Genomic DNA, 17,446 nt, shown 5'->3' with positions numbered 1-17,446 from the left:
TGAGTTAATTTGTGTCCTTGGGAAGTTGTTTACACCTGGCTGAGCACTGGGAGATGCAGGATGCTCTGTGGAACAGCCCAAGAACATCCCCAAGCACCCAAGGGGTTGGGACAAACCGGAGGAATCTGCAGCCCTGGTGGAGGGGAAGCTCTTCCCACCACTCATAAACCCCCGACTTTTGCTGGTTCCCAAAGAGAGGCACCCAACCTGGCTGCCATTTCCACAGAGATAATTAAAACCAGGCTTAAAACGAAGCTGAGGAGAAGAGCGTGCATGAAAACCCCTCCAGCTCTCCAGGGGTTCAATCTATCCCTGGCTGCAGCTGCCAAGGCCCATTAATTTGGGAAGGCAAGGCTGCCTTTGAAGTGCTACCTGCCCAGACTTTGGGATATTTTATGTATGGATGCTTTGCTCATCCTTTTTCCCCACTGCCACCCTTGGTAAAACCCATTATTGGGAACATCCATCTCCCTAATTCCTGGCACAGGGGATGAGCCTGGCTTGGGGTTGGCACTTAGACAATTATTTGGATCACTGCTCTGCCTCCCTCTGTTATTTTCCCTCTGTCTCCCCTCACCACTTAATGGGCTCGGATCAAATAATTCGGATGTTCCTGTGACGTTATCAAGGCCATGGAGCTGCACAATCCATTCCCTGCTCTCAGCCACAAAGAGAGCAGATTAAAGAGAAAACAAACTGCAAAACCTCCTCAGGATTTTTTGGGCTCTCTCTTTACCAGACACTGAAATATCAGGGGATGCTGTCAAATAATTCTGTCAGCATAAGCACGGTGTAATCTGCCTCAGGAAAATTGAAAATAAATGCATTCGCACCCAGGGAAACATCTCAGCAGCAGGGATGAGGTGTCTCCTCTACATTTTTAAATCCAAGGGGGTGAATTAGCATTCAGCCAGGAATTAGCATTCAGCCAGGACCTCCAGCAGCCCAGCAAGAGAGAGGTGCAGTCACCAGATCAGAAAATAAAACAACAAAGGACTTGCTGACAAAGGGGAGAGGAGCAGAGCGAGGGGAGAATATAAAATTAACCTTTGCCAGATAAAACAAAATGACAGATTAAAGAGGAGCTGATAAAAAAAAACAACATCCAAGAGTCTCCACTGCAGGGAAGTAAATGAAGATTTTGATTTTCCATAAGATCAGTGAGGAGAAAAGCAAGTTGGAGCTGGAGGACCAGGGCCACTGGCACAAGCTGCGGCTGAGAAAAATCTGAATTTGATGGAGAGAGGAGCTGGAATCACATTCCAGAGGGGAACATCCAGCCCAGGAAGCCACAAGGTTCATGAACAAGACCATGGTGTCTGTGAGATGATGATTTTCTTCATCTTCTGAAGCAGAGGAGGTTTTTCCTCACTGTGGAAGGAGTTTTTCTTCACAGTAGAAGGAGATTTCAGCTCTGGCACTGGATCCATGCCAGCCTCCCTGGACACTGGGATAAAGCAGGAGCTGTTTAACAGCATGTCACAGGCAGGGGGCCAGGCTGTCAGGAGGAAGATGATGGCAGCAGGAAAGGTGGGAGACAGCCCAGCTCCACCTGTCTGGTGCTGCTGGAGCATCCCAAAGAGCTCTCAGCAGCAGGAGTCACTCCCAACATGACAGAGGCCAGCCCTGCTGCCTGCAGCTGTCCATCAGCACCAGCCTGGGAGCTGCTCTGCCTGCAATTAACATTTATTACCCTTGTTAAATGCCAGGAGAGGCCATTCCATGATGTGCACAGCACAGGGGCCTGTTTATAAAGCTGATTCTGTCAATAATAGTTATATTTGTCAATAATTGTCTTATTTGTCAATAATTGCTACTGCTGCCCAAGTACTGCCAAGGCAATGAGAAAAATGCCTTTATTAAATACAGAATAAATCACAGCAGACACATAGCAGCGAGAGCACGTCATGAATGAACCAGCACAGTGATTTGTTCCACTGATCACAAGCATCATCAGGATCCTGCCTTGGTTTAGGCAGTGAAACAATGAAGGAGCAGATCCTTGGTTCTTCCCTTAGGAGAGGGACATGGATGGAGTTTTCTCTTCTCTCTTTCTCTTCTCTTCTCTTCTCTTCTCTTCTCTTCTCTTCTCTTCTCTTCTCTCTTCTCTTCTCTTCTCTTCTCTTCTCTTCTCTTCTCTTCTCTTCTCTTCTCTTCTCTTCTCTTCTCTTCTCTTCTCTTCTCTTCTCTTCTCTTCTCTTCTCTTCTCTTCTCTTCTCTCTTCTCTTCTCTTCTCTTCTCTTCTCTTCTTCTCCTCTCCTCTCCGAACCTCTCCTCTCCTCTCCTTTCCTCTCCTCTCTCCTCTCTCCTCTCTCCTCTCTTCCCAAGTTGTTTTTTCCTCTTCTATTCTGCCTTCCCCAGACCCTGCCTCCTCTTCAAAAGAATAGAGACCATCTCTCTTCTCCTGTTCCTGGCTCCAGACACTCCATCCCTGCTGATCCTGCAGGAGAATCCAGGGCTGATCCCAAGAAGAGGTCACACCATGGGGCCAGGAAAGGCATCAGAGTCAGGAGCTGGAAACCAAGCAAGGAATCACTGGAGTAATTGCAGTTTCCATGGAAACAATCCAAAATTCCTGACTTTCCTCTCAGTTTTTAGATCCTACTCCCACAGACTCCGACCTCTGGGGAGAGAGCTGGGAGCCAGGAGTGGATTTTCTACCCTGCATTTCCTTTTCTCCAGCAATCCCTCCTCTAGGCAGAACTTGGTGATAGACTGGAAAAACAGGAGCTCAGAATGATCCTGGTTAATGCCCAGCATTCCTGACTTGGGAAGAGCTGACAGTGCTGGAAGCTCAGGGCATTGCTCCAGCTGGGTAGCAAAGTGCTTTACATTTTGTATTTTCCTCTTTCTATATGTGTTATTCCAAGGGGGAAAAAACAAATCTGCATCTCTTGGTGCCTTTTCCTCCTGAAAATGCTCTGGCATCACAGGGGAAGTGGGTGGGACTGCAGGTATGAGGAGAAGAATGAAAACCAGGCAGGTTTTGGGAACCAAATCTTGAGGAAAATATCACTGAATTTAAAAATAGATGTGCAGGGAAGAGCAGGTTTCACTGCCACCCACTCCAGCAGGAGCAGGGCTTGGCACTGGGAAAAAGCTGAAGTTTTTTTAAACTTCCTGGGAGCTGCTGATCCACACTGGGACAGGGCTGGCCTGGCTCTTGCCAGGGATCCTGCAGCCATCTGCTCCTGGGATGTGCTCCAAGACTTCTGCACCAAGATCCTCTCCCAGGTTCCCATGATTTCCAACAGAACTCTTCCTCTCCCAGCAGCCTCCCTTGGAATTTTTGCAGTGGCCACAAGAAGTGGAAGTTTTGGTCCTAAGAAGCCTTGTGGTGCTATTGTTCACCTCTCCTGTGCTGCTCTGTGGGGTTTGGCAACTCCTCCCTCCTCTGCCAAGTGCTGCAGCCAGCTCCTGCAGGCTGGGATGGGACTGCCCCCCACACATTCCTGACCCCACAAGTGCACGAGGGGCGAGTGCTGACCCCCCTGGACACCCCAAAGCCTGTGGGGTGAGGGCAGCTGCTCCCCTGAGCGTGGCCAGCTTGGGCCACACCTCAAGCTCTGCTCATAGGGAGCAACAGAAAGATCCCAAAAACAAACTCAGCCCCATCAGACTCTGCCCCAGCAGTGGGAATGTCCCATTGCAGCTTCCTCAAACCCCCACCCCATGTGGGAAGGGGTAACAGGGCAGGAATAACAAGGGAAGTTCTCCAAGGTCCAGATGGATGAAGGCACCAGACCCCACATCCCCGTCTTTGTGACACAGGGAGGGGACAGACACAACCCCCTGACAAAGCCAGTGTCACCCCAGGCAAGTGTGAAGAGGAGAAACCCATGGAACCTGCCCTGCTGAGCAATTCCTATCAGGAGCAGGGAAACAGGGAAAATGGGGAACAGGGAAATGGGGCCAGGACAGCTCATCTGGAGCAAAACTCCCTCAGGGGAGCAGATCCACAGGCCCAGTCAGGAAATGCCAGCATGGAAACAACCCCAAGGAGCTGCAACCTCCTGGGACTGCAGCTGGGAGCCCCCAGAGTGGACACAGCCAGGAGGGGCTGCCTCCATCAGGACAGAGCTGGTCACACCTGCTGGGTCACAGCCACCACTGCCACCCACTGCTCCCCCAAACACCCCAAATTCCTGATAAACCCAGAGAACTCCCAGAGCAGCAGCTCTCACGGGGAGGATCCTTCTCCTGGCTCTACAACCATGAGTAAGAACTCAGTGAGAAAGTTTGATACTGAGGAGCAAACGGGCTCTGGTTTGACCCGGGGGACGCCAGCTTTCCTTGGATATGGACACCTTGGGAAGTTCCCAGCTCGAGGGACAAGCTGGGAAAGGTGTGCAGCTGATCTGGGACATCTCCCAGGGAAGAGCCCTTGGACAGTTATAGGAAGGAAATGGAAAATTTTAATGGAGGTTACACAAAAAAACCAAAAACAAACCCAAAACAAACCCACAACAAAAACCCCAAACAAACAAACAAGGAAAAAACCCACAAAAAAAACAACAAACAAAACAAACAGGCTGAGGAGCTCATGAGGGACAATTCCAAGGCAATTCCCTGTCACTGGGAAGGTGCTGGAATGATTCCTGCCCAGCCCAGCTCTTGAGCAAACACTGAAATCTCATTCTCTGCTGGGGCAGAGCTGCAGAACGAGGGCTGGGAAAGGAAAGGAGGAAGGGAAGGGACTCACAGGGCTGGGAATGTGGAACAAGGCTGTGAACAGCAGCTCCAGATCCCACACAGGTCTGGGATCAGGGGAATCCTGCCTGCAGTTCATGCTCCCCTCCCTGCCAGGACAGGCTGGATCTCTGCTCAGAGCCACGAGGAGCTTTTCCCCAGGGATTTGCTGCTCCAAACCCCTTGGATCAAGGGCAGGGAGGAGATGAGGATGGATCCTCAGGGACTCCCAACAAGTGCAGGGCCCACCCCAGCCTGGAAGGGATCCAGCTGCTGGACCTGGGATGTGGTGGGTGCTCCACCAGGGGAAGGGGGACACTTTTGGGCAGCCACCTGTGCCCTGTGGCACTTTTTTGGCAGGAACAACTGGAATGTTAATGAACACATTTATCCCAAATCCATTAAAATATACCCAGCAATGAATACATTTATCCCCAATCCATGAACACATTTGTCCTCAATCCATTTAAATATTCCCAGGAATGAACAGGTTTATCTCAAATCCACTCACACATTCCCAGGGATGAACACATTTGTCCCCAATCCATTCAAAAACAACCAGGAATGAACACCTTTATCCCCAAACCCAAACACTCCCAGGAATGAATAGATTTATCCCCAAAAGGAATCAAACATTGCCAGGAATGAATACATTTGCTCCCAGTCCATTCAAACATTTGTAGGAATGAACATGTTTATCCTCAAGCCATTCAAACATTCCCAGGAATGACCACATTTATCCCAAACCCCATCAAACATTTCCAGAAATGAATGTATTCCATTCAAACACTCCCAGGAATGACCACATTAATCCCAAACCCAATCAAATATTCCCAGGAATGAATAGATTTATTCCAAACCCATTCCAGCATTCCCAGGAATTAACAGATTTATCCTAAACCCATTCAAGCATTCCCAGGATTTACCACATTAATCTCAAACCCAGACATCTCCAGAAATTAATGTGTTTGTTCCCAATCCACTCCAACACTCCTAGGAATGATCACATTAATCCCAAAACTCTGCTGAGCGACACCAACCAACCCAACCCCCGTGGGCTCCTTTTACTCCCCCACCACTTATTTCCGTGCTAAACACGAGACGGGTCCAGAAAACCTGGATTTTCCAAGGCTGATCCCAACAAACTGAACCTGCAGCAGAAATTCCTGGAACGACTCTCCCAGAAGTGGCAGAGGGCACCCAAACCTCCGCTGCCCGAGATGGTGACAATGGCATTTATTGTCACTCCTGGTGGCACAGCCAAACCCCACGGAACAGGACGGCACTGCCAGGCACGGCTCAAGCACCCAGAGAAAACTGAAGGATGAAAACTTGGGAAAGGCAGGAGGAGCAGGGAAGGGAAGAACAAAGATCCTTGTAAGACTTTCTTGCTGCAGAACCACCCCATGAGCACCAGGGCCCTGCTCTTTCTGCCAAAAATAAATAATAAACCTAAAATAAATAATAAAACTAAACCTTGTGAAGCAAATTTTGGGGGCCTCCTACTGTAAATAAAATCAGAAAATGAGGGATTTCTTTTCTCTGCTGCACATGAGGATATTTGAACAGCAATTCCCAGCCTGGATTTGGAGGTTTTGGCAGTTCTGGAATGTTCCTCTCCCTCACCACATCCTCCATCCTCAGTGTCAGCAGAGTGAGAACTGGAATTACAGAGCTGATTCTCTGTTTCTCTGAATAATCTCCTCAGCCCCAGGAAATTTCAGCTGGAATATTCTGTCCCCAGATTGGAGCACAAACCTCAGCTGAGGGAGCACAAGGGTTTTCCTTCAGGGATATTTATCCAATGCACCCCTCCCCACCCGCCCCCCTGAGCCCATTTTGCTAAGAAAAGGGAACAAACTGAACAAAATCGAGTTCTGGGTGTGGAACTGCCCTGGCCTGTGACAGACAGACTCTCCAATCCTGGAAATGCCATTTTTAAAGACAACAGAACTACAGAGCTGATTCAAGCAGTGCAGGATGGTGCAGGATAGAGAGAGTTTCAGCCATCACCTAAAGCCAGACACTCAAATTGGACAGAAAAAACACCCAAATGGAACAGAAATAAACACTCAGACACCCAAACTGAACAGAAATAAACACTCAGACACCCAAACTGAACAGGAGCAGACACCCAGGCACTCAAATTGTACAGAAATAAACACCCAGACACCCACATTGAACAGAAACAGACACCAAGACACCCAGACTGTACAGAAATAAACACCCAAATGGAACAGGAACAAACAGCCAGATACACACAATTGCACAGAAACAGCCATCTAGACACTCAGATTGTACAGGAAGAGAGAGCTCAACCCCACAGACACCCAGATACCCTAATTGTACAGAAATAAACACCCAGAAACCCAAATTGTACAGAAATAAACACCCAGCCACCCAACTTGTACAGGAACAGACACACAGGCACTGACACTTTACAGAAGCAAACACCCAGACCCCCATATTTAAAGACAGCATACCCCCAGACACCCAAAAAACAACCAGACCCCCAAATCCTACAGGAACAAAACCCCAGACTCCCAAATTTGGCAGGAGCAAACTCCCAGGCCCCCAGATTTCACAGGAGCCACCCAGAACACCCAGAACAAAGCCCAGCTCAGCACACCCAAGGCCAGGGCTGCAGATTCCCAGGATCCAGAGGGCCCTGGGAATCCCCCTGAGCACCCCCAAAGGCCAGGGACACCTTGCTGGGGTGGGTGCAGGAACCCCACACCTGAGAGGCTTTGCAGAGTCCCCAGTGTCCCCATGGGTGGCTCAGGGACATGGTGGCAATGGATGCTGAGGAGGGAGATCTGGGATCACAAAGCCAGGCGGGAATTTGGGCCCCGTGGCATCAACAGAGGGGTTGCAGGAATGGTTTGTGCTGCCTTGCCACAGAAAGTCCAGGAAATGAGCCCTTCCCAAGAAATCCTGCCTGCTCCCAACCCTGCTCCTCAAATCCCAGATCCCAACCCCTGTTCCTCAAATCCCAGCTCCAAACTCCTGCTCCCAAATCCCTGCTCCCAAACCCCTGCTCCCAAAGTCCTGCTCCCCAAATCTCAGCTCCCAAATCCCAGCTCCTCAAATCCCAGATCCAAATTCCTGCTCCTCAAATCCTAGCTCCAAACCCCTGCTCCTCAAATCCCAGATCCAAACCCCTGCTCCTCAAATCCCAGATCCAAACCCTGCTCCTCAAATCCCAGATCCAAACCCTGCTCCTCAAATCCCAGCTCCCAACCCCTGCTCCTCAAATCCCAGCTCCAAACCCTGCTCCTCAAATCCCAGCTCCCAACCCCTGCTCCCCAAATCCCAGCTCCCAAATCCCAGCTCCCCAAATCCCAGATCCAAACCCTTGCTCCCAAATCCCAGCTCCCCAACTCCTGCTCCCAAACTCCTGTTCCCCAACTCCTGCTCCCAAATGCCTGCTCCCCAAACCCCTGTTCCCAAACCCTGCTCCCCAAATCCCAGCTCCCAAATCCCAGCTCCCCAATTCCTGCTCAACTCCTGCTCCCAAACCTCTGCTCCCAAACTCCTGCCCCCAACCCCAGCTCCCCAGCCCCTTCTCCCCAAATCCCAGCTCCATCTCCAGCTGTCTCTGTCACCCACCACAGGCACTGGATTGTTCCCACAATCCCAACCAGCAGCTCACAAATGGGGCCCCCCATTTCCCCCCCTCACATCCCAACATTTCTCACCTGGAATTCAGACACATTTTGTCCTGTGACCTCTCCTGCTCCACAATAAATCAGGAATTAAGGTCTAGAGGGGCCTGTGAGTTACTTTTCCCACTGCTTGCATGTTGCCTCGTTGAGATGTAAATACCCCAAGAATCACAGAGAACAGATCACACTGGAATTATTTTAACTGGAAGATTCATGCTTTGCATGAATGTGGTTTGATTTGATCAATACCAATAACCCTATTTTACCAAAAAGTCTCCTTTCTATTCTGCTATGACCCAGCTCAGTTGCCCTGAGCACAAACCACAGGTTTTACTCTCACTCCAAACTCTCAGTACGAGCCTCAACCACACCAAGTTATCCAAAGTCACCTGAAATTCCAGGAAATTAAAAGAAAAAAATAGCACACAACCAGTCTGACGCTTCCCACCTCCCAGATAATCAGGAAAAACTCCAGTATTTCCTCAACAGCACCTCCAGCTGATTTGCTTACAAAGAAAAAACCAAACAGGAAGGGAGGGATGGCACCAGGAAAAGGCTGGACTCACAAGGAATTGCTTTCTTCCCCCAGGCATTTCTCCAAGCTTAAATCAGTGTTTGAAAAGAAAGGCACTGACTTCAAACTGGTTTTCCCCCTTCTCCATGACCCCCAATTCTCTCCCAGCTCCTCCAGACCCTCATCCAGCTCTGCAGGATCTGGTTTTTTCTCCCCCCAAGCTCCATCCTTTTCACGGATCAGCTCCTGCCACACCACATTTCCACTGGAATCTGAAAACAACATTTCTGCTTTCTCCCTCTCCATTCTCCCCTCCCTCAGCTGGATTTTCCTCTCCCGTTTTTTTCCAGGCTCAGTCTCACTCCCCCAGTCCAAGGCCCAGATTTTAACAGAGCCAACGAAGCAACAAAGGAGATTAAAAGAAGAGTGAGGTTGTCACCAACAGGGGAAAACAGAGCTCCTGCTGGGAGCTGTAACAGTGTCCAAAGCCAGATGTCCCTGCAAGGAAGGTCCTGTCAGGACAATAAAGCAAACTGCCCAACATCTCTACAGAGAACACCGAGAGCATTAAACCCCACAGGGACTGTGCAGTAACTCCCATTTCCATCCCAAAATGTGATCCTGAGTCACCATGGAGAGCAGAACATCCCAAATCTGCTGAGAACTCGGGCAAGGAACACAAAACTGGGGCCCAGCAGGAGGGAGCCTGGAGAGCGTCGAATCATGAGGGAAAACTGAGGAGCCAAAACCAGAATCCAGCTTTAAATCTTGAATTTAAAGATTTGTCTGTGCCACAGCCACCAAGGACTGATTTTCCCTGGGGGCAGAGCAGGGAGAGCCCAGCACAACCCAAATCTCCCTCTGCTCTGCCCAGGGAAGAGCCCAAAGCTCTCCTCAAGCTGGGTGAAGGCATCCCTGGGCAGGAGCCACCTCTGCCACCACCGCGGGGTCCCCTCCAAGGACACAGGCTCTGGAGCTCCTGACCCACTTACAAACACACACAGGTTTCTGAGCAGACCACTGGCTGCTCTTTTGGCAGGTTATGCTTTTGTGGCCCTTCAGCTCGAAGGCGGGCTGGCACTCGAAGTGCAGAGTGTCCCCGTGGCGGAAGGTGGAGCCTTCTCTGCGGCCGAAGGCGGGGATCCCGGGATCGCCACAGCTGCCCTGGTCGATCTCTGCAAGAAAGAACACAGCATTTCGGTGTGGGGAAGGGGCTGGAAGAAAGAACACAGCACATCGGTGTGGGGAAGGGGCTGGAAGAAAGAACACAGCACATCGGTGTGGGGAAGGGGTTGGAAGAGAGAATTTGGGTGTGGGGAAGGGGCTGAGGCCCAGCTGGTGCAGCCCCCACCAGGTTGTGGCGTCCCAACCCCAATTTTCTCCTAAAAATCTCTCCTGACAGCTCCCCAGCCTCCAATCCAGGGCTTTAGGATGAGGGAAGGGGGATTTGGGTTAAATATCAGGAAGGAATTGTTCCCTGTGAGGGTTGGGAGGGGCTGGAATAGAATTCCCAGAGAAGCTGTGACTGCCCCTGGATCCCTGGAAGTGTCCAAGGCCAGGCTGGAAAAGAACAACCTGGGATAGTGGAAGGTGTCCCTGCTCATGTTTTAATGTCCCTCCCAACCCAAACCATTCCAAGATTCTGTGACAATCCCAGCTGAAATGAAAAAAAAGTAAAATACAGGGAATAAATGAAAAACACAGGTATCCAAAGCAGCTCCTGCTCTGCATCTGCTCCAGGAACTTCTGAATTCAGGGCCCACATCTCGCCAAGCAGGACCAACACTCAGCTCCCTGGCACAGGGACACAGGGGGAATTTGCTGGATTGTCCCCTCTCCTTCCCTCCCTACCCCAATTCCATTCCCATTCCTGCCTTGTCCCCACACAGACACTGATTTAATCCCTCTCCACATGGGAATTTTGACTCCAAATAAACCCCAGACACAATTTCCTGTTATCTCCTGCTCCCTCCAATCCCATTTCCAAAGGACTCCCTGCTCCAAAAACTTCATTCCTTCATTCCTCCTTTGTGTTCCCACATTTTTTATCTGCTCCACACTCCTCTCCCAATCCTCTTGTTTTTATCCCTATCATCTCTGATCAGTCTCGCTGTCTTTTCCTCCCCGCTTCCAATTTCTTGCACCAAATTGGAAATCTCATTTATGACACTTCCTTTACAGAGGCAAATCATGGAAGCCGAGATTTGCACGACTCCCTTTAATATCCCAATTTGGCTGGAATAACAACAAGGCACCCTCATTATTATTCTGGCTCCAGGCAACTCCAGATCCAGGTGTATTTTGAGCAGAAGTTACACGGCACAGAGCTTCTGCTGCATCTTGAGCTGAAAACTCACTGCTAGCTAATGAAGCATCCCCAAAATAACTTAACATAAATTAATATTAAAAGTTTTCATGAAACAAGCTGCATTTTTTGCCTCTCAGTGAAAGCACTTTGCCAGGATTTACGGATCTTCCTGCACAGTTTCTAAATCCAACTGTTTAGGAGTTGCACTGGCATATTAGGGTTGGAAAATGAAAATTTTGGGCGTTAAAGCTGCACTGAACTGTTCATTTCTCCCCCCAAAAAATGCACAAGGCCAACAGTGCCTAGCATGAAATGAAAATTCAGCTTGAAAACCTGAGGAATAGCAACGAGCTGGGATGGGAGGGAGTGGATTTGGAACATTTATCAGCGTGTCTGACAGGGCCTGGGGGGCCAGGGACGCTCCCTGCTGCCACTCAAAACATCCATGGCTGTTATCCCTTCCCTTCCCACACCCTGAAATGCAGTTAGCAAGTGCCAGTGATGGCCCTGGGAGCTGCAGGGGCCTGTCCCCAGTGTCCCCAGTGTCCCCAGTGTCCCCAGTGTCCCCAGCCCTGCTGTCACTGGGGTAGCAGCACTGAGTGCCCGGGGAGGGAGCTGCTGGATATCCTGGGATCCCTCTGGTTGCTGGTATTTGGTGAGGATTCCCCATCCCTGGGAGCGTCCCAGGCCACCCTGGGATGGTGGGAGGTGTCCCTGCCCATGGATTGGGATGGGCTTTGAGGTCTGATCAAACCATTCCATGATTCTGGGACACCAGTGCACCTCGCTCCAGCCATCCCTCAGAACATGGAGCGAGTGTGGATTCACCTCCCAGCCCATCCTGTACCAAAATATTCCCATTGTGGCAGCCCCAAAACTCCACACACAGACACAAAAATTCCAGTTGTGGCAGCCCCAGAAACGTGGCAGTCCAGAAATGGACACAAAGAATTCCCATTGTGGCAGCCCTGAAACTCTTCCACAAATGGATACAAAAAATTCCCATTCTGACAGTCCCAAAACTCCTCCAGAAATGGACATAAAAAATTCCCATTGTGGCAGCCCCAAAACTCCTACAAACACAAAAAATTCTCATTGTGGCAGCCCTGAAACTTCTCCCAACACAAAAAATTCTCCTTGTGGCAGCCCCAAAACTCCTACAAACACAAAAAAATCCCATTGTGGCAGCCCCAAAACTCCTACAAACACAAAAAATTCCCATTGTGGCAGCCCCAAAACCCCTACAAACACAAAGAATTCTCATTGTGGCAGCCCCGAAATTCCTCCAGAAATGGACATAAAGAATTCTCACTGTGGCAGCCCTAAAACTCCTCCAGAAATGAACATAAAAATTCTCATTGTGGCAGCCCCAAAACTCCTACAAGCACAAAGAATTCTCATTGTGGCAGCCCCAAAACCCCTACAAACACAAAGAATTCTCATTGTGGCAGCCCCGAAATTCCTCCAGAAATGGACATAAAAAATTCCCATTGTGGCAGCCCCAAAACTCCTACAAACACAAAAAATTCTCATTGTGGCAGCCCCAAAACTCCTCCAGTAATGGACACAAAGAATTCTCACTGTGGCAGCCCCAAAACTCCTCCAGAAATGGACATAAAAAATTCCCATTGTGGCAGCCCCAAAACTCCTACAAGCACAAAGAATTCTCATTGTGGCAGCCCCAAAACTACAAACACAAAAAATTCTCATTGTGGCAGCCCCAAAACTCCTACAAACACAAAAAATTCCCATTGTGGCAGCCCTGAAACTCCTACAAACACAAAAAAATCCCATTGTGGCAGCCCCAAAACTCCTCCCAACTCAAAAAATTCCCATTGTGGCAGCCCCAAAACTCCTACAAACACAAAGAATTCTCATTGTGGCAGCCCCAAAACTACAAACACAAAAAATTCTCATTGTGGCAGCCCCAAAACTCCTACAAACACAAAAAATTCTCATTGTGGCAGCCCCAAAACTCCTCCACACACGGTCACTGCCTGAGCCACGGCAGCCCATGGGAGCTTCCCCAGAAGGACAGAGATGCCAAAACCCCAGAGCCAGCCCCAAATGTTTCCCTGAGCTTGGGCCCATCTGCAGGGATGGGAATCGTTGGAATTCTGCACCGAGCAGCTCCAGCTATGGCAGAAGGCAAAGTTCCAGAGCTGTAATTCCAAAGGGACTGGGAATGTGCAGCATCAGTGAAAGCAGGACATGCTGAGGGCATCAGGAGCTCAGAAAAAATGCAGCCAAGTGAGGTAAAATCAGAGCATTTTGACCCTTGGCTGAAGGAGAATAATGACAACAATGAAGGGTCTCCTCCCTCCTCACCCTTTCCTGTCGCTCTGCACGACCCCAGCTCAAATCAGGGGGTTAAAAATGGGAGAAAAATGAGGGATTAGAGCTTCAAATTCCCACCCTCTCCTTGTTAGCAGCAGGCACAGCTCACAGGTTTCATCACCTTACAGAGGCCAGGAAATGGAATTTATTAGGAAATTCCATTTTCTGACCTGAGAAAAAATCCCCTGGTTCCTGCATTTCTTTGCATAGGGAGTAAAATCCATGAAATATTTAGCAGGGCAAACATTCCATAAAAAGAAAAAAAGAAAAAAGAGTGATTCAAAAATATCAAAACACGTTACTTCAATGAGATTGAAACATTCCTCCTGATGAATGTTTAAAGTAAAAAATCACTTCCACATTAGAATAATAAAAGTCAAAACTAAACAAGAACATCCAAACCAAGTGTTTTGACATTACTGAAAGGAAACAAGTTGACATGAATCTTTCACAGCTTCTCCATCAAATATTATTCATACAGGGGGGAAATTTTGACAAAACAGTGTTTTCTGAGGGGAAAATGTGGCAGCAGGAATTTTGCAGAGCTCTTTGTGCTGTTTGGCTGCAGGTGGTGGGTGGGAAATTGGGTGAGGAATGAGAGCAAAGCCTCCCTCACACATCCTGCAGGCTCCCCAAATCCAGGCCGCTTCTCCATGGGAATTCCTGCTCTTGCAGAATTCACTTCTGGGGGAAAATGAGGATTTCTGGAGCTGCCAGGAAGTCAAACTCCAGTTTCTGTAAGGGATAGCCACAGGCTGAAGGATTTGTGAGACTGAGGAAACCCCACAAATGTCGCCGCTGCTCAGGAAAGACTCAGGAAAATCATGCACAGGATTTTGTACTTAAATGAACTTTTAAAAAAATTAAAACTAATGGTGTCAGGTAGGAATTTGGAGGAATCAAGACCTGGGTGTTTCTGTTGCCTTTTAATTTTTGCCTCCAAGAATGAATAAAAATTAGATCATCTCATTCCACCCCAAAGGTTTCCCTGACCCCATGGAAAGGGTGGATGGGTTTTAAGGCCCCTTCCAACCCAAACCAGTCTGGGATTCCTTGGACGAGGAAATAAAAGGGATCTAAAGATGAAACACAACAAGGAGGGGATGAACTAAAAGGAAAAAGCCCTTCCTGCCTCTCCCTCCCACCTGGAAGCACCAGAGCAGAGCAGCTCCGGGTGGGCTCTGGTAGGATCAGCATCACATCAGTGTCACTCTATTAGGAACGGCTGGAAGAACGACACAGACTCTCTTGGGAGTCAAATAAACTGAGAATTTCTCTCAGTTTATTACTTCAAGTCTTTTTTATAGACCAATACATGGAAAGTACAGAAAGGAAACTCTTATTGGTTAGCAAACTAACACATCACCATCATTGCTCAGTGGGGCACACCACCCCTCGACTTTCTCTTGCCAGAAAACAAGGAACAGACAAACAGCACCTGCAAGGCTGTTTTCTGTCTCTGAGGATTGTTTTAATTCCTCCTTATAATTTCCCAGGCCACTTTCTCAGGCAAGACTGAGAAAGCTATGTGGCCTGCAATTTCCACAGGCACTGTGCTTTTCTGTTTCACAGTTAGCATCCATACATCAGCCCTGTCCTGAGCTTTGGGCCAGGCTCAGCACCAGAACAGGACCCTGGCAGAGCTCAGCCCAGCAAGAGGGAGCTCAGAGCCCTTCTGTGGCTCAGGTTCAGAGCTCCTGCTCTGTGACAAACTCAAGCCATGCAGAGCTCACATTTCATTTAATGGGAAAGCAGAGCAGGAGGGATGGAAACCCCTTGGCCTCCCGACAGACCCTACCACCAATGATACAGGAGATGCAGAACCTAAAGAAATAAACCCAGGGCTGGATTTCCACCTTGATAATTGGCAGAAGAGCTGCAGGAAGCAGCAGCCCATCCCAGCAAAGTTCAAAAATAAAATAAAAACCCAACACTTATTTCTTCTGCTGATGAGCAGGAGTTTATTCCAAGAAATAAAAGGAAATCAATTGTATCAATTCCTGTGCTAAGATGATAAAGTTGGATTAAAAGCACAGAGGGCAGGGGAGGAAATCTCCAGCTCCAGCCCTGCAGAGCTCCTCAGGCTCTTCAGCACCATGGGGCTGGATCCCACAGCTCTCACAGCCAAAGCCTTGCTCAGCACTGCCCCAACAATGAACAGCCTTTAATCATCCCCTGCCTGCAGCAGGGGGGCTCAGGGCACAGACCTGAGCCAGCTCCTACCCAACTCCAGAAGAAATCCAAATTAAATTAGTCTGGGAGTGTCCATTAATCTGGTTTTAATTTGAAATTCTCGCTTTCTGTTAGAACAAGACGAGACTGAATTAAAATTTGGCTTTGTTCTGGTTTTTGGTGGGGCTTTTACATGTTTTAATGTTTCTGTTCTTATCACAGGAATTTATAAAATTAATTTATTTCTGTGCTATTGCATGGAATAAACTCAGGTTCAGCTGTAGAATAAATAATAGGTTGGGTTTTTTTGGGAGACTTCAGTCCACTGATGGGGAATATCCCTCAGAAGGAGGAGATTATGGGAGTCTGGATTTTACCTAATCAATCCTAAATTTCTCAGCAATGTCTGAAAAGTGTGCCCTGAAGGAATCCTTTATTCCAGCTGTTACAATGGGCTGGGAATTCTACAAGAATATCCTGACAGATGTGGAAGGCACCAGCTCCAGGGGAAGGTGTTTTCCCAACAAATCACCCAGGATTAAAGGAAAAGAGGGAGAAGAGAAGCCCCAGGATTCTGGAAGGCTTGGAGCCCTCTCCCAAAAATTCCAGCATCCCTCAGCTCTGTGCAGTGGGGAGGAAGGAAAGGATTCACCAGGAAAGGGGAGCTTAATCCCACTTCCTTCTGCCAAGCACTGGAAATCCAGAAACACTGTTTATTATGATGAAAAAAATCTGTTCATGAGGATAGAAGCTGGGATTGGAAATTTGGGAGAGATCTTGGTGAACACCAACAAGCCAGAGCTGAACTGAGAATCAGAATTACATGGGCTGCAAGCAGGGACAGCCAAGGAAACACCTTTAAAAGGAATAATGTGCATTTGGGGCCTGGAAAACCCAGAGCTGTTCCTGCTGGACACTTCCAGCAGCTCTCAGGGGGACTTTCCCCTCACAATTTCCCTATTTTTGCCAACACCTGTGACAGCAGCAAACACACCAACTTAAGCCAGACTTAAGCACTCACATCTTGTTGCATTCCATGAGTTTCTTTGAAAAAAATCCCAATATTAAATTTTATTTCACATGAAAGCCCAGCCCAGTTTAAAGCAGCTGGCAGCAGTGATGTGCTGGAACCATGGATCCCCCCATCCCCTCCCACAGGCACAGTCTGTTGTTGTCAGTTGACATTCCCAACCTTTTTTCCAATAAAACAGCTGAAATGGCAACGGGACAGCCCTGACCCAGCTTGGATGGGAAAGGAAGCAGCAAAGCTGCTCTTAAGGAAAAAAACAACAAAACAACCCTGCAGAGCTTTGATTTGTTTAGAGAAGCTCCCTTTTCTCCCAAATCCCTGCACTCAGGGGTCCCTGATCCCGTGGAAGAAGGGGAATTGGGAGGGAGGAGCCTGGATTACCCTCGTAGGTGGCTTTGAAGCCCAGCAGGTTGCTGACACTGTCAGTCTGGAACAGGAGCCACATCTGGTGCTGGGTGCTGACGATGAGGTCGGGGACGGTGGTGCCTGTCAGGCTGCAAAAAGAAAATAATAACAACAAATCACCAGCCTCAAAGTGGCCTCAGGTTCACCCAGCCTCAAATCAAGATCTCTGCAGAAGTAGGAAAATGCCAAATTTAAGAATCATCCCAAAAAACTGGGAGATTTTCAAGCCTGATGAAAATCCTCTCGTGTTCTCCGTTCTACCCCAACACTGAATCTTCTCCCTGAAGAAGAATCTTTTCCCTTCTTCTTCTTCTCTGCACCCTCAC

At 48.7% G+C, this 17,446-nt stretch overlaps 1 protein-coding gene across 1 annotated transcript in view; it reads right to left on the bottom strand.

Moving 5' to 3' along the window:
• Positions 1-17,446, bottom strand: part of CSMD2 (CUB and Sushi multiple domains 2) — a 278,621-nt gene that overhangs the window by 109,567 nt on the left and 151,608 nt on the right. The window contains exons 13-14 of the mRNA XM_058856609.1: positions 17,097-17,209; positions 9,861-10,043 (exon numbers count right to left, since the gene is read on the bottom strand). Coding sequence (XP_058712592.1) covers positions 9,861-10,043; positions 17,097-17,209 — 296 coding nt within the window. The remainder of the gene's footprint in view (positions 1-9,860; positions 10,044-17,096; positions 17,210-17,446) is intronic.

The sequence above is a fragment of the Poecile atricapillus genome, chromosome 24 (genome assembly GCF_030490865.1).
Source record: "Poecile atricapillus isolate bPoeAtr1 chromosome 24, bPoeAtr1.hap1, whole genome shotgun sequence".
Lineage (NCBI taxonomy): Eukaryota > Metazoa > Chordata > Aves > Passeriformes > Paridae > Poecile > Poecile atricapillus.
This window is presented reverse-complemented; position numbering and strand designations above follow the sequence as displayed.